This window comes from Scyliorhinus canicula, chromosome 19 (assembly GCF_902713615.1).
Source record: "Scyliorhinus canicula chromosome 19, sScyCan1.1, whole genome shotgun sequence".
In the NCBI taxonomy this organism is placed as follows: domain Eukaryota; kingdom Metazoa; phylum Chordata; class Chondrichthyes; order Carcharhiniformes; family Scyliorhinidae; genus Scyliorhinus; species Scyliorhinus canicula.
Genome location: NC_052164.1, coordinates 6,064,548 through 6,082,365, shown reverse-complemented (window position 1 = coordinate 6,082,365; position 17,818 = coordinate 6,064,548). Strand labels below are relative to the sequence as shown.

The 17,818-nt window shown below is 45.3% G+C and overlaps 1 protein-coding gene across 1 annotated transcript in view; it reads right to left on the bottom strand.

Moving 5' to 3' along the window:
- The window catches only part of LOC119954542 (insulin-like growth factor 2 mRNA-binding protein 3), a 207,421-nt gene that overhangs the window by 1,094 nt on the left and 188,509 nt on the right, over positions 1–17,818 (bottom strand). Inside the window, exons 9-14 of the mRNA XM_038779855.1 lie at positions 13,207–13,342; positions 11,843–11,965; positions 10,891–11,010; positions 9,091–9,165; positions 7,454–7,585; positions 2,586–2,699 (exon numbers count right to left, since the gene is read on the bottom strand). Of these exons, the coding sequence (XP_038635783.1) occupies positions 2,586–2,699; positions 7,454–7,585; positions 9,091–9,165; positions 10,891–11,010; positions 11,843–11,965; positions 13,207–13,342 (700 nt within the window). The remainder of the gene's footprint in view (positions 1–2,585; positions 2,700–7,453; positions 7,586–9,090; positions 9,166–10,890; positions 11,011–11,842; positions 11,966–13,206; positions 13,343–17,818) is intronic.

Genomic DNA, 17,818 nt, shown 5'->3' with positions numbered 1-17,818 from the left:
CAGTCAGTTATATTGACCAAAAAGCATGCATCATTATTTATTTGCATTAATGTCAATTTCAAAGTGTTGCCTTATTTAAGGCAGAAACTGCAGTTTACTCAAGACAGAATAGGCCTTTTCACTAAGATCAAGCGTAGGATCAAGCTTGAGATCAGTTGTAATCCTGCTCGTCAGCTTATACCTCATTTGGCTCTTTTGTGGGGACCATGATTTGGATTCAATTTGAATTTGAATTGTTTTTTTGAGCAAGCAAGGAGCTGGATTAAGTGCTTGCCATGTCCACTCTGCGCATTGGCTTTGTAACTGAGAAAGGAATCATTTTTTGTAAAGCAAGGGATATCTCTCTTTATAAAAAAAAGATATATTGGAGCCAAAATAAAACAGTGTTTAACTGAAGTGAAGTCATTGTATCAACCGCAGACACATGCTGCAATTGTAGAAAATACTGATCAACCTTCTTATATTGGCACATCCAGAGTAGGCTAAGAACTGACAACAAAAGATGTCTTGCAAAATAGTACAGGGTACTAGATTTTAACTCTCATAATAAGTCTTAATTAAATAATGTGGCAATTTTATTTTAATATTTACAACAAGAAAGTTTTTAACTTTATTAATGCTGCCACGTTGTCCTGGCCAATGTTTATAAGCGAGCCTGCTGCAGACTATGGGGACTCTATCTTCTCTTTATTTCTCCATCAAGGGTCCGCCACCCCCTCCCCCAACACTCCCATTGCATTCAGCTGAAATCCTTGTTTCAAATCAGCAGTTGTACAGATCTGTGCAGTTGGCCTCCAAGGAAGCGATGGCCCACCCAGTAGGTCCTCTTGAGGAAAAATGGTGCAATCTGTTATCTCCTTACTTTGAATCATTGACATTGATTAAAGTTGGAATTAAACTTGTCCTTATCTTTCTGAGCATTAGTTCTGCTGCATTCCACACCACCCAGAAGCTACAGGATGTTAGAACTATGCTCCAGCCCAGTGAGAGGTCACAGACCTCAAACATTAACTCTGCTTTTCTCTCCATAGACACTGCCTGACCTGCTGAATATTTCCAGCCTTTTCTGTTATTACTTCAGGTTTCCAGTATCTGCTTTTGTATTTGTGTTCCAGCTCAACAAGCTGGGAAATAAACCGGACAGTTCTTTCAAAGAGCCTGCAAGCCAAATAGCCTCCTTCTGTACAATAAGATAAAATCATTCTAAGTTGCTCAAAGCCCAAAATGCCCTTTTACTTTCAATAATGAAGCATATTAAGGTTTTTTGGATAGAAATTACTTCCTAATGAAATGAAAATCACGTCCAAATTTATTATTGAAGATTTTTGTATTACTCCCCATGGTCAATACCTCCCCAATGAATTGAAAGGTTTTGCACTGACCAGGAAATGAACATGGGTCTAAATCAGAATTGTTTTCCAGCTCTGAGAATTGGACTGAGATAAAACTCCCTGAAAGATTTCTCTGAATCCCATCTTTCTAGTATTTTCAAATGTTATTTCACTGACTTATTACTTTCTCTGGGATGTAGATTGTGTAAACTGAGCACAGCACAGAAAGGAAAATCAAGTGGGGAGGACGGTGCAACCCAACCAAACTTCTGCTCATTTAAAATCAGTATGATCCCTTACAGTCCATGACTGGTGCTGCCTGATTGTGCTCCGTATCATGACATAGTAGATGCGGAAGGGAGAAGAGGAAGATGCAAAGAAGCAATGCCAAAAGTTATCCTGGCTTAGCCGTAACCTTATTGTGTCCAGTTCTGGGCACTATACTTTAGGAAGGATGTGAAGATATCAGAGAGAGTTCAGAAAAGATTCACAAGAATAGTCCCAGGGATAAGGAGACATTAAAGACATTAGAGACGTTTTTTTGGATTTGTTCATGGGGGACGTGGATGTCACAGGCTGTGCCAGCATTTATTGCCCATCCCTAATTGCCCTTGAGGGGACAGTTAAGAGTCAACCACATTGCTGTGGTTGATGCAGTAACGACCAGTTAAGGACGACAGACATTAGTGAACCAGATCTGGTTTTTACGACAATCGACCATGGTTTCATGGTCATCATTAGACTTTTTTAATTCCAGATTTTTATTAAATTCAAATTTCACCATCTGCTGTGGCAGGATTTGAACCTGGGTCCCCAGAGCATTGCTCTGGGTCTCTGGTTTGCTAGTCCAGTGACAGCACCACTACGCCACTGCCTCCCCCTGTTCTCCTCAGAGGAGAAGATTAAGAGGAGATTTGATTGAGGTTTTCAAAATAATGAAGGATGTGGACAGAGTAATTGGAGAGAAACTGTTCCCATTGGCTGAGGGTGGAAAACCAGAGACCGATTTAGGTGATTGGCTAAAGGAGCAATGGTGACATGAGGTAAAGCCGTTTTATGCAGATGTGGCTGGGATCTGGACTTCTGTACCTGAGAATGTGACAAAGGCAGATTCAATTGGAAAAGACAGGAGCATGGGACTAGGTGAGTTGCTCTTTGAGATAGCAGCATGGACACAATGAGTTGAATGGCGTCCTACCCTCTAACTATTCTATGATCCACTGTCTGACTAGAGGCAGCTGAATGTGTGCCTACCTGGCTTGCGTAAAAGTGACCAATGATCTTGACCACAACTTGGTCATTCTCATCTGGGACCTGGTCGCGAGGCACCACTACCTCTGCACTGGACAGATTCTGCAACTCATTCACCTACAGCAAGAAATCACAGAGATAGAGTGAGAAACAATCGTACAAAGCTGAATTCTCAACAATCGGAGTATTATTGCACAGACATAAACATACATAATAAATACCAAGAACTCCCGGGCAGGTACAGGATTGATTAACAACACCCCGTATTCACACAGTACCTTTAAAGTAATAAAACATTCCGCGGCACTTCACAGGAGTGTTTTGATTGCAAATTTTGACACTGAGCCAGAGACGGAGATATGAGGTAAGATGAGTGAAAGCTTGGTCATTAAAGAAGAAAAAACGTGGAGAGGTAACGGCTTCAGGGCGGCAATTGCAGAGCTTGGAGCTGAATACACGTCGACACAATCAAAATCGGGCACACTCAAGAGGCAAGAATTAGAGGAACACAACTATGTTGGAAGGTTGTAGGGCAGGAGGAGATGACAGAGATAGGGGGCAAGGCCACAAAAAGATTTGAAAACAAGGATGAGAATTTTAAAACCAAGGTGTTGCTTAACCAGAGCCAATGTGGTTCAGCAAGCACAGGGGTGAGAGAATTTGGTGCCAGTTAAAACGTGGACAGCAGAATGAAGAGTAAATCCTTCTCGATAATACCGAATAACGTGTTTTGACTTCAACCTCAAGAAGATAGCAGCAGGACTAGGCCATTCGGCCCATCAAGCCCCATTCAATAAGATCATGGCTGATCTGGCTGTAGTCGCAACTCCATTTTCCTGTGTCTGGACCTTGGTTTTAATATAATTTTTGAGTACCCAATTCATTTTGTTTTCCAATTAAGGGGCAATTTAGCCTGGCCAATCCACCTACCCTGCACATCTTTTGGGTTGTGGGGATGAGACCCACGTAGACACGGTGAGAATATGCAGACTCCACACGGACAGTGACCCGGGGCCGGGATCGAACCTGGGGGTCCTCGGCGGTGTGAGGCAGCAGTGCTAACCACTGCACCACCGTGCCAACCTGCATATAACTCAGCCTTGAATAAATTCAATGACTCAGCTTTTTTCTGCTCTCATAACATAAGAACTAGGAGCAGGAGTAGGCCACCTGGCCCCTCGAGCCTACTCCGTCATTCAATGAGATCATGGCTGATCTTTTGTGGACTCAGCTCCACTTGATTCCTTTATTCTTCAAAAAATTATCTATCTTTATCTTGAAAACATTTAATGAAGGAGCCTCAACTGCTTCACTGGGCAAGGAATTCCATAGATTCACAACCCTTTGGGTGAAGAAGTTCCTCCTAAACTCAGTCCTAAATCTACTTCCCCTTATTTTGAGGCTATGCCCCCCTAGTTCTGCTTTCACCCGCCAGTGGAAACAACCCGCCCGCATCTATCCTATCTATTCCCGCGATGGGCTGAAGTCCCGCCCGTCTGTTGCCAGTCCCGCCGGTGTAAATTAGAGTAGGTCCCTTACCGGCGGGACCTAGTGGCACGGTGGGCCTGTGCCGTGGGGGAACTCTATTGTTCCGCACCGGAGGCTGTGGTCCTCCGCCATTCCCGGTGCAGAAGTGAATCCCTCTGCGCATGCGCGGGGATGACGCCAGCACGCTTTGGCACTCTCGCGCATACGCCAAATCGCGCCAGCCGCCGTCGGTTGGCATGGCGCCAAGCCCCTTTCCCGCCGGCCGGTGGGGCACCAACCACTCCGGAGCTGGCTTAGCCCCTGACTCCGCACCTTCGGGGCGACCCGATGTCGGGAGTGTTTCACACCACTCCGTCCTGCCAGGACCCCCCGCCCCGCCGGGTAGGGGTGAATCCCGCCCTGCATGTTTCAATAAGATCACCTCTCGTTACTCTAAACTCCAATGGGTACAGGCTCAACCTGTTCAACCTTTCTTCATGAGATAAGATCCCTCGTCCCAGGAATCAGTCAAGTGAAACTTTTTCACATTACCTACATCAACGAATATCTCCACTTCTGACCTTATGGTGAAGGGAAGGTCATTGATGAACCAGCTAAAGATGGTTGGGTCTAGGACACTAACCCAGGGGACTCTTGCAGTGGAACTGAGATGATTGATTTCCAACAACCACAATCGTCATACCCAGCACAAATGCAGGCCCTGCCTGCTTATTCAGATAAGATGTTAAACGCAGACCCTGCAGATGAGATGTTGAACGCAGGCTCTGACCGCTTATTCAAGTGGATGCGAAACATAGAAACTAGGAGCAGGCGTAGGCCATTCGGCCCTCCGAGCCTGCTCTGCCATTCAACATGATCATGGCTGACCCTCTATCTCAATGCTTAGCTCCCACATTCTCCCCATACCCCTCAACCACTTTAGAGTCGAGAAATCTATCTATTTCCTTTTTAAATATATTCAGTAACTTGGCCTCCATAGCCTTCTGTACTTGAGAATTCCACATGTTCACCAGCTTCTGAGTGAAGAAATTTCTTCTCATCTCAGTTTAAATGGCCTGCCCCGTATCCTGGGACTGTGACTCCCTGTCCTAGACCCCCCCCCCCCCCCCCCCCCCGCCAGAGGAAACAACACCCCTGTATCCCAGTCTGTCAGCCCCGTCAGAATTTTAAACTCCAGTGAACAGAGGCCCAGTTGACCCAATCTCTCCTCATGCAGCAATCCTGCCATCCCAGGAATCAGACTGGTGAACCTTTGCTGCACTCCCTCTATGGCAAATACATCCTTTCCCAGATAAGGCGACCAGAACTGCACACATTACTCCAGGTGTGGTCTCATCAAGGCCCTGTACAGCTGCAGTGAGCCATCCCTGCTCCTGCACTCAAATCCTCTTGCAATGAAGGCCAACACACCATTTGGCTTTGTAACTGCTTGCTGTACCTGCATGCTTGCTGTACCTGCATGCATGCTGTACCTGCATGCTTGCTGTACCTGCATGCTTGCTGTACCTGCATGCATGCTGTACCTGCATGCTTGCTGTACCTGCATGCTTGCTGTACCTGCATGCATGCTGTACCTGCATGCTTGCTGTACCTGCATGCATGCTGTACCTGCATGCTTGCTGTACCTGCATGCTTGCTGTACCTGCATGCTTGCTGTACCTACATGCTTGCTGTACCTGCATGCTTGCTGTACAATGGTACCTTTGTACATCCAATGTTTCCCAATCGACCACCATTCAAATAAATAATCTGCCATCCTGTTTCTCCATCCGAAGTGGATAACTTCACATTTATGCACATTATACTGTATCCGACATGTATTTACCCACTCACAACTTGTCTAAATCAAGCCCCTTAACATCCTCCTCACCATTCACATTCCCACCAAGTTTTGTGTCATCAGCAAACTTGCAATTACTACTTTTGGTTCCTCATCAAAATCATTGAAAACATTTTAAATAACTGGGACCCAAGAACTGATCCCTGCTGTGTCTCACTAGTCACTGCCTGCCACTTTGAAAGAGATCCATTTATTCCTACTCGGTTTCCTGTCTGCTAACCAATTCTTAATCCATGCCAATGTATCACTCCCAATCCCATGCACTTTAATTTTGCACAGTAACATCTTATATGGGACTTTATCAAAAGCTTTCAGAAAATCCTAATATACCACATCCACTGGTTCACCTTTATCTATTCTGCTCGTTACATCCTCAAAAATCTACAGTAGGTTTGTCAAACATGATTTCCCTTTCATAAATCCATGTTGACTTTGTCTAATGTTGATACTGTGTGTCCTGTTATCACATCCTTTAGAAGAGAGTCAAGCATTTTTCCTCCTACTGATGTTAGACTAGCCGGTCTGTAATTCCCTGGCAACTCCCTCTTTTTATAAATAGTGGGGTTATATCTGCCACCCTCCAATCTGCCCGGACAGTTCCGGAATCTACAGAATTTTGGAAGATGACAACCAACACATCCATTATCTCCACGGCAACCCATTTTAGAATCTACTGGACCCAGGGCCTTTATCAGGTTTCTGTCCCATTAATTTCTACAGCACTATTTTTCAAGCAATACTAATTTCCTTCAATTCCTCCTCCTCCTTTAGTTCCTCAGTAATTCTGGGAAGTTATTTGTGTCTTCCTCTGTGAAGACAGAACTAAAGTTATTGTTTAAATGCTTTGCTATTTCCTTGTTCTCTATTATAAATTCTCCTGTTTCAGACTGTAAGGGATCTACATTTGTCTCCATCTTCCTGCCTAATATTCACCTTTTTTTCTCTTTGGATGGTTCCAAGTTTGTTGTGAACGATTTTATTACAGCACATAGCTGGAAGAGTTAATGTAAGTTTGTACCTGTGTTCTATATGGGCCTATATTTGAAGAATGAGAGGTGATCTCATTGAAACACAGTAAATTCTTAAGAAGCATGGAATGGTAGATCCTGAGAGAATGTTTCTCTTTCCTGGGGAATCTAAAACACTTGTCTAGTCTTAGAATACAGGATCAGCCACTTAGAAAGGAGATAAAAATACATTTCTCCACATAGAGGGCTCTAAATATTCGGAGTTCTCTACCCCAGAGAGCGGTGCTTGCTCAAGTCATTGAGATTGTTCAGGATAGAGATTGATAGATTTTTAGATGCTAAGGGAATTAATGAAGGACGGTGGAACTGTGACAGAAGTTCATCCATGATATTATTGAATGGTGGAGCAGGTTCAAAAGGCTGAATTGTCTACTCATGCCCTAATTTCATCTTGTGAGCTGACAATGAATGACCCATGCACAGGAGGCTGTTCTATGTTCTTCAACCTCAACATTATTCCCCCAGTCAATAACCAAAACTCCAAAACCTACGGACCAGTAATTACCGGCACTTACAGTTTTCCCTCCTTTGCCAATCACTCTGCCCGCTGCTGAGGCAGCAACCTTAATGTGCGTCTCAAGTTTGACTTCTTCCTTGGGTCCAAAGAAATTTTCCTCTTTCAGCTTCCCATGGATCCGACCCTGGACCTGTGGGGGAAAAGAGAAAAAAAGTCATTTGTCATGTGAGAGTACCTTTAAGAAATGAATGTTTAAGCAATGTACCTTTAAGACATGGTGCTGATCATATTACTGAAGTGATGTCAGAGAGTGGGGGGAGCTGAGCTCACTTCTGCTTTTTGGAGTTTGAGTTTGAGAAGGCAGCTGGGAATGTCTGTGTGTTTTGCTGTGAGCTGCAGGAAGAAACCCAGAGCTGGTCTGTTGATTTCTGCACTCCAAAGACTATAAATATATTGAATGGAACCTGTTGTGCTCCTATTTTTGAAGGTTTGAAGTATTTTGGATGTTTAAAGGAACAGTTTGAAGGATGATTTAGTGTTGTAGTATTTTGGGGGTTATTCAATGTTTGTTTCAAAAGGGTTAACTTGAGTTCATAGAATAAACATTGTTTTGTGTTAAAAACCACTTATCCATTTCTGCTGTATCACACCTGGAGAGTACGCTGTGTGCTTCCCACACCACAATCTATTAAAAGTTGTGGGTTGGTTGAACTCCATGAAACACTTTGGGGTTCTGTAAACCCAGACTGATAACACATTCAAATGATGCTTTCTGTGTCTTCTGCCCAGCTCCCCTGTTGCTGACTGAAGACAGTGGAATATTCCAGGAAATCGCAAATGTGGCTGTGCTCCATGTGTAAGTTGAGAGTCAGCAAGCAGAATTCAATTCCATCCTCAACTGAGATTTACATCCTGGGGTCTCTTGATAACAACCAGTGGTACAGGTGCTTCTGCCCCCTGGCACAGGAACTGCCTGGGTGAGCCTGACAATTAATTCCAATTTAAGCACATTGTTGTCCAGGTGCAACATCATTTCATGTGGAATTGTTACAACAAAGGTGGGGAGGGGGTGCAGAGAGATGGAGGAGGGACAAGAGAGGGAGAAAGAGAGAGGGAGAAAGAAAGAGTATGGGAGAGAGAGAGCTGAGAAGCAGAGACGAAGTGGGATGGAAAAAAGGACGAAGGTGAAAGAGAAGAGGAAGAGAGAGAGAGAAAAGAGAGGGGAGGGAAGAAGAGAAAGCGACTCGGAGAGAAGAGAAGGAAAAGGAGAAAGTGAGGTAAAGAGAGAGGGATGGAGGGAGAGAGAGAGATATTCCCAGCAGATGGGGTTGGACTGGAAGGGGGGTAACATGTGAAAAGGGAGTATGTTTATCCTAAACCCAAAATCATTGCTTTAGACCCATATAGAACAAGGGAGAATGTGCAAACCCCACACGGACAGTGACCTGGGGGCTGGGATCAAACCTGGGTCCTCAGTGCTGTGAGGCAGCAGTGCTAACCACTGCGCCACCGTGCCACCCTATCTCTAACCTTTACTGACTGGTCCGGATGGGACTAGTCTCAAGTACAGACACCAAATGCGGTGTAAGATGGTGGAATAATATTGAGCAGGTTTTCAGCAGTGATAGGATATTAACAGTTCTCACAAATTGTTTCCGGAAGACTGATCTACTATTGCTAAGTTGCCTTTTTTACCTTGAATTGGGCCTCAGGTAGTCCTGTAATGATAACCATACGTTGTTTGGTGTCCGGACTTTCTGCTGGAGCGATCTGAGAGGAAAGATATTCAGATATTACACCTAGATTGATGCTTGGGGGATTCTGTGGCAATAATAACAACTTGTACTTAGATAGAGCACCTTTAATATAGTAAAAATAGTGCAAGACATTTCAAAGGAATGCTATCAGCCAGAATTTGACACCAATTGTGCATTAGAACCAGTGACCAAAGATGTGGTCAAAGATATAACTTTTAAGGATGATCTCAAAGGAAGGGATACGGGTGGAGAGGTTGATGGAGAAAGTGACAGAACTTGGGCCTAGAAAGGTGAAAACACAGCTGCCTATAGTGGGCGATTAAAATCGGGGAGCTGCAAGAAGCACAAAGATATCAACATGTTGTGGGGCTAGAGGAGGTTACAGAGATTGCGAGGGGCAAGACCATGGAGGGGCTTGAAAACAAGGATGACATTTTTAAAATCAAGGTGATGCCAACGTAAATCACCGAGCACAACGGGTGATGGGTGAATGGGACTTGGAGTAAGTTAGGATATGGACAGCAGAGGTTTGGGTGAGTGCAAGTTTATGACGGGATGGAGGCAGCCAGGAGATCATTGGAATATTCAAGTGATTAACTATGGCTTGGCTAATTGCTTCATCTTTAAAGGGTTCCTCATTCAATCCAAATACATGAATAGGATGGAAATAGAGGGATACGGACCCAGGAAGTGTAAAAGAATTTAGTTTAGATGGGCAGCATGGTCGGCACGGGCTTGGAGGGCCGAAGGGCCTGTTCTGTGCTGTACTTTTCTTTGTCCAGGCTATATGCCCATGCGAAACAGCTTCAAGCAAATTGTAACACAATATTCCTCCTTTCTTGTTGGCACTGACTACTGCGCTGGAGTACAGAAGAGAGCCAGCAACCTTTTCACTAAAGGGGTCATTCTTCTCATCAGCCATTAGTGAGTATGGACAAATATTCAGCTGTTTGGCCATCATTTATCCATGCATGGGTTTCCTCCAGCTCAGTTCCTTAGCATCTTTCGAAACAGAAATCCCACCTGAGTTCTTTTTTCATCCTGTTGAGTCCCAGGGCAGAGCAGGGGTGGAAAAGCAGGGCTAACGTTTGTTCCCTGACTGATCTTGGTTCAGGTTTAACTAGGAACCTGCCAGGATTACACTGGTGAACTCATGTATGCAGCAGGCATCAGGAGGAGTCCAGAACATGCTTTCTCCACTGGAAACAACAGACAGGGTTTTGCTGTGGGTCTTGGGGCCCCAGCACTGTGATCAAATGGGGGTCCCGAAGTCGCAATTGTTTCAAATCGGAGGGGGCGGGCAGGTTGACCTCGTACCGAGGGTGAGCATTGCCAAGAACTCAGGTTTCACTAACACCCCTGAAGGACAGCAACCTGGATACAGTTACCAACGCTGGCTGGATGTATTTCTGGAGGTTTGAATACATGATCTGAAGGCACCTGGCCCAGTCTTTCCCTTTTCTTTATTATATTTATAATTAATAAATAAAGCGGTGAGAGAAATTTAAATGAATGTTTCAGTGCTTGTTGCTCACAGCAATGGCCAGAAATAATTCCTGGAGAGTTGGCGACGGTAAATTTCTCCCACGTGTAACTCCTGTTTCACATGATCGAAGTGACACCCCGTGCCCTCGCCACTGGCCAAAGAAGACACTGTGTTATATCAAAACAAAGCCTTTGAGATAAGAAGACTCACCACCACCTTAGAGAGCAAATTAAGGAAAACAAACATTCTCACCTTGATAGAAGCCTCCGCACATCGAGACAGCTGCTTGATGTGCTGCCCTTTTTTGCCGATAATGGCTCCCACGGCTTGAGCAGGGATGAAGACGTGGACTGTCTCAGGGTCTGAGGTTTGCTGCAGAAATCAAACTCATCGTCATCCGCGGCCAATGCTCAGCGCTGTCATTCATGCCCTTAAACAGATTCCCCACATGCTAATTCTAAAAAATATATAAATTAAGAGTGCCCAATTATTTTTTTTCCTATTAAGGGGCAATTTAGCGTGGCCAATCCACCTAACCTGCACATCTTTGGGTTGTGGGGGTGAAACCCAAGCAGACACAAGGAGAATGTGCAAACTCCACATGGACAGTGACCCAGGGCTGGGATTCGAACCCGGGTCCTCAGCGCCGTAGTCCCAGTGCTAACCACTGTGCCATGTGCCGCCCTTGCATGCTAAATCTTAAGGAGAAAATCACATCCAGGCTGAAAATGTAGTCTCTCATCTACAGCTCCACAATCCAACACAGGAAGTGACAGGGGGTTCATTTTGACTTTCAGTGATATTGGCACAGTCGCACATTACAGACTTCCCCAGATGTTAATTTCCATTCAGTTAAAAGAAATTAACATTGGGAAGGTTGTTACTTTTACAATATTGCCTATGTTGACATGCTCCCATCTTAAAAATGACTACAGCGTAAATAGAATGATTGAGCACAAGAGGCCATTCAGTCCACAGTACCTGTGCTGGCTCTTTACAGGTTCCACCAGTTAAACCACCCCCCCCCCCCCCCCCCAACTGCCAAGGCACTGCAAGTATTTCCTTTTAAATTAGAGACCCAAATCTCTTTTGAAAGTTATTCGCTGTGGGTTTTTAACCCACCTGATTTCGTTCTGATGGAAGGCCTCACTGCGAACCTTGCCCCGAAATGGGCAAATGTGAAAAACCCCATTGACTGACTCACCATGTAGGGACCGTAAGGTGTTGCTGGTGCTACCCCTACAGGGTGAGGGGGGACGGTGGACGAGGAGGGTGGGAACAAGCCCAGAGCATTCAGGTTCAAGCCAGGAATCAAATTTGCCTGGAGCTGGAAAAAGAACAGTTTAAATGAATTAGCATAAAGGACTGTTAAACCTCAAAAACCTCATGAATGGAGCAACAGGAGTGTTACATTGGGGCAGGCATATATATATATATATATATATAGAGAGAGAGATACAGGAGTGTTACATTGGGGCAGGCATATATATATATATATATAGAGAGAGAGATACAGGAGTGTTACATTGGGGCAGGCATATATATATATATATATATATATAGAGAGAGATACAGGAGTGTTACATTGGGGCAGGCATATATATATAGAGAGAGAGATACAGGAGTGTTACATTGGGGCAGGCATATATATATATAGAGAGAGAGATACAGGAGTGTTACATTGGGGCAGGCATATATATATATATATAGAGAGAGAGATACAGGAGTGTTACATCGGGATGGATAGATTTACGTGTGGAGAACTGATGATTTTAACCAATCAGCATTGCTACTGGGAGAATTTCCGACTGTTCCTGGACTGCAGACCTGATGTGCTGGGACATCAATGAATGTTATTTAATTAAAATAGGTATCGGTCACTCATATGTTAAACATTGTGAAGATTTCACTGGGATGTGACTAGAATAATGGGGCAGCATCAGGCTGTCTGTCAGCTGATCCAATCTAAAACTCCGCCTTAACTAAAGAAGGTGAGAATTGATCTGGAAACTGAGGTAAATTCTCAAAGCTGCCGTCGTGTGTTTTGGATTTCCGGAGGCTGTGGATTCTGTGCAGTTTCACTCGGGATTTAGCAAGCTCAGTTACTAAAGTTTCATTTTTTAATGGCAATTTTTCAACCAATGGCCTTGTTTAATAAAGAGAGGGAAAAAGCAATTCAGAAGGATAGAGAGGAAGGAAAAGTGATTAAAAAAATAGAGAACAGAGAGGGAAAACAGGAAACAGAGCAGTGACAGAGGAGAAGAGAGAGAACACACGGTAGATAGAAGAGAAGGGAGGACAGAGAGAGTAACAGAGAGAGACAGAATAGAGAGAGAGATAAACACTGTCAGAACAGGGGGAGAGAGAAACAAAGGCAGAAGATAAGAGAGGATGAAACTGAGAGGAAAAAAGCTGTGGAAAGAAACGGAGAGAAAGAGACGAGGCGAGAGAAAACAGAGACAGGGAAAAAGATGAAACTAGAGTCTACAAATGCAATAAAGTGAAAAGAAAAATAGGACGTATGTGCCAATAAAAGAGAAAACATGACTTTTTAGGATGTAAACTTACATTCATAGCAGCAATGTCATTCTCATAAGCCTCTCTCACTTTTTTCATGATATCTTCCTCAGCTTTGCAGCAAGCTTCGATGGAACCTTTCACCGTGATGGTTCTTTCAGGGTTATAGAGTGTCAGGTCCTGCAAGCTGTCACAGCAAGGTGCAAATTCTTACAACTCTTAAAGATACAATATTTCTTTGAAAATCTTGTTGAAAGAAAAACTATCACTTTGTGTATACCGCTCGTAAGCACAGAATAAGGCAATTCAACTCATCGTGTCTATGCTGGTTTCGAATATCCAATTAATTCCACTCCCCTGCCCTTCCTCTTCAAATACTTTTTCAATTCCTTTTTTGAAAGTTATTATTGAATTAGCTTCCATCAGCCTTTCAGCTCGTGTAGCCCAGATACAGCAACCCGCTCTGTAAACAAAATCTCATTATTTCCGCCTGAATCCCCCTCCATCGGTTATTTTGACAGTCATCATAAATTTATGTCCCCTCGTTCTGCCTCCAGAGTTTCTCTCTCTTTACTCTATCAAAATCTTTCATGATTTTCAACGCCTTTATCAAATTCTCCATAACCTCCCTGTTCTAAAGATAACAATTCCAGCTCCTCCAGTCTCTCCACATGACTAAATCGCTCAGTAGAGGTTCATCAATGTGTTTCTCAGGGCCGTACAAGTAGAAGGAAGCATTTTTCTAACCAAGTTTTTGGGAGATCCCAAAGTCCCTTGCCTAAGAGCAAATTTACATTTTCTTGCTAACAGGATATATTAATACTTTGGATTTCTTCTAATTGCTGTTGCATTAATGGCAGGGGCCTGTTGGTGGCGCTGTTGCCAACTGTGGACACAAAGCTAACGGGAACCTTGTAGGACAAGCTCGGTGGGGCACCTATAGGAAGGAAGGGCTGCAGCAGCTCAGTGCTCTATGTGCGCACTGTGGTTCAACCTTGTACAGACTGAGAAAGATCTGGGGACCTGTTGTATGTACAGAGTAAACTGGCCTCAGCCAATTGGCCTCAGTATCCCTGAGACGGAGATTGCGGTAAAATGAACCAGTAAAGCCTCTGCTGGCAATTGTTATTGACTGGCTCTGGATGTTATGGGAAAGGGAAGGGCAGAATTCAGCAGATAATATTCAACATCCACTCTGCTACGCTGGCAAAAAATGGCACAGGGAGCGATTGCAGCAATTGAGGGGAGGCGATGGCACAGCGGTACTGTCACTGGACGAGTAATCCAGAGATCCAGAGTAATGCTCTGGGAACCAGGATTCAAATCCAAACACAGCAGATGGTGAATTTAAATTCAATAAAAAATATCTGGAATTCGAAGTCTAATCATGACCATGAAACCATTATTGGTTATCATGAAAACCCATCTGGTTCACTCACGTCCTTCAGGGAGGGAAATCTGCCGTCCTTACCCAGTCTGGCCTCCATGTGACTCCAGACCCACAGCAATGTGGTTAACTCGTAACTGTCCCTCTGTCCCCAGGGCCTGATGGGATCTACCCCAGAATACTGAAGGAGGCTAGAGAGGACATTGCTGAGGCCTTGACAAAAATCTTTGGATCCTCACTGTCTTCAGGTGATGTCCCGGAGGACTGGAGAATAGCCAATGTTGTTTCTTTATTTAAGAAAGATAGCAAGGATAATCCAGGGAACTACAGGCCGGTGAGCCTTACGTCAGTGGTAGGGAAATTACTGGAGAGAATTCTTCGAGACAGGATCTACTCCCATTTGGAAGCAAATGGACGTATTAGCGAGAGGCAGCGTGGTTTTGTGAAGGGGAGGTCGTGTCTCACTAACTTTTTTTTAAAAATGTTTTTTATTGAGTTTTCATATTTTATATCCAACAAATTACAAATTATTAGAGAGAAAAAAAAAGAAAAAAGCCGCAAAAAATAACATGTATATTTACAGGTAAGCAACTTCATAATAACAACTGTGTAGCCGGCATACATATTTTACATTCCCCAATATGGCCGAGGCACATGTTTATCGGCATTTATTTACAGTTTGGTTTTGGGCCTTAGCTAGCCATCAAACCCCCATAACGAACCCATAGCCCCCCCCCCCCCCCCCCCCCCCCCCCCCCCCGGCTACCTTCCCCCGATTCCCGTCCATTTTCCCCTGATTCTTGGCCGCCCGACTATTCTTCCTCTTGTACGTCGGCCACAAACAGGTCCCGGAACAATTGCATGAATGGCTCCCACGTTCTGTGGAAGCCGTCGTCTGACCCTCGGATGGCGAATTTAATTTTCTCCATTTGGAGAGATTCCGAGAGGTCGGACAGCCAGTCTGCAGCTCTGGGCGGTGCTGCTGACCGCCAGCCAAACAGGATTCTACGGCGGGCGATCAGGGAGGCAAAGGCAAGGGCGTCCGCCCCAGGAATAGATCTGGCTGGTCCGAAACCCCGAAGACCGCCACTATCGGGCATGGCTCCACCCTCACCCCCACCACTTTGGACATAGACTCGAAGAAGGCTGTCCAGTACTCCACACGTCTGGGGCAAGACCAGAACATGTGGGCGTGGTTGGCCGGGCCTCTTTGGCACCGTTCACATCTGTCCTCGCTCCAGTGCTTCGCTCCAGAGTCCCCACCCTATCTCAATCCCCAGGTTGTCCTCCCATTTCATTCTTGTTGCGTCCAGTACGGTGTCGTCCCTTTCTACCAGTCGGTCATACATGTCGCTACAGTTCCCTTTCTCTAGGATACTTGCGTCCAGTAGGTCTTCCAGTAGTGTCTGTCGTGGCGGTTGTGGGTACGTCCTTGTCTCCTTTCGTAGGAAGTTTTTGAGCTGCGGGTATCGTAGCTCGTTCCCCCCGGCTAGCCGAAATTTCTTTGTCAGTTCGTCCAGTGTTGCGATCCTGTCGTCCGTGTATAGGTCCCTGACTGTCAGTCTCGCCCCGTCCTGCCTCCACCTTTTGAAGGTGGCGTCAGTCAGTGCTGGTGTGAACCTATGGTTGTTGCAGATAGGAGCCTTGTCCGACATTTTGGTCAGGCCAAATTGCTGCCGCAGTTGGTTCTAGGATTGGAGGGTGGCTGTCACCACTGGGCTGCTGGAGTGTTTTTTGGGTGGGGAAGGGAGTGCTGCCGTGGTGAGGGCCCGGAGGGAGGTCCCCATGCAGGAGGCCTCCTCCGCACGCACCCACTCGGCTTCTGGCTCCTGGATCCATCCCCTTACTCGCTCGGCTGTTGCCGCCCAGTGGTAGAATTGTAGATTCGGGAGGGCTAGCCCCCCCCTGGATTTTGTTTTTTGTGGGACCTTCTTTGGGATCCTAGCATTTTTACCCCCCCCCCATACGAACGCCATGATAAGTTTGTCCAGCGCTTTGAAAAAGGCCTTGGGGATGTAGATCGGAATGGATCTAAACAGGAAGAGGAACCTGGGCAGTACGTTCATTTTGATCGTCTGGCCTCTCCCTGTGAGGGAGAGTGGGAGTGTGTTCCATCTTTGCAGGTCCTTTTTTACTTCCTCCGTCAGGCTGGTGAGGTTCCATTTGTGGATCCCTTTCCAGTCATGGGCTATTTGGATCCCCAGGTAGCGGAATTTGTGTCGGGCTTGTTTGAACGGCAGCCCCTTTAGTGCTGCCCCCCCCCCCCCCCCTTGCGGGTGTACTGGGAAGATCTTGCTTTTGCTCATGTTGAGTTTGTAGCCCGAGAAGGCTCCAAACTCTTTCAGGAGCGCGATGATTCCATCCATGCTGCTTTGTGGGTCCGAGATGTAGAGGAGCAGATCATCTGCATAGAGTGAGACTCTGTGCTCTCTGCCTCCCCTTCGGATCCCCCTCCAATTTTTTGCTGCCCTGAGTGCAATTGCTAGCGGTTCAATTGCTAGTGCGAACAGCAGCGGGGACAGTGGGCATCCTTGTCTGGTGCCCCTGTGCAGCTGGAAGTATTGGGAGTTGGTATTGTTGGGTGGTGGTGAGTGCCCTGATGGGAGGGGGTGGGTGGACTGAGGTGCGGGGGGTAACGTCTAGTGGATTGCTGATGTATATTCTCTTTCTGCACTATGTTAATGTTCACTAATTTGCTGTGTTAAGATTATTACTATTTAATATGAAATTTTTTTCAAAACCTTAATAAAAAACAGGAGCAGCAACCCGTGGGGGGGGGGGGAGAGGCTGATTTATTTTCCTTTTTGTAAGGGGCGCACGCTCTATCCTGTTTTGAATTGGGTGTTAATTTGCTAAACTGTTTATCGTTTAGAGGGTTAAGTTGTTCTGTTCTGTTGGCAAGTTGCCCTTCTTTCTTTGTATTATTTCCCTTTTTGGAGGGTTTTGTAAATTTATTGAAAAACTTTAAATAAATACATTTAAAAAAAAAATTTGATAGAGTTTTTCGAAGAGGTCACAAAGATGATTGATGCAGGTAGGGCAGTGGATGTTGTCTATATGGACTTCAATAAGGCCTTTAACAAGGTCCCTCATGGTAGACTGGTACAAAAGATGAAGTCACATGGGATCAGGGGTGAGCTGGCAAGGTGGAAACAGAACTGGCTAGGTCATAGAAGGCAGAGAGTAGCAATGGAACGGTGCTTTTCTAATTGGAGGGCTGTGACTAGTGGTGTTCCGCAGGGATCAGTGCTGGGACCTTTGCTGTTCGTAGTATAT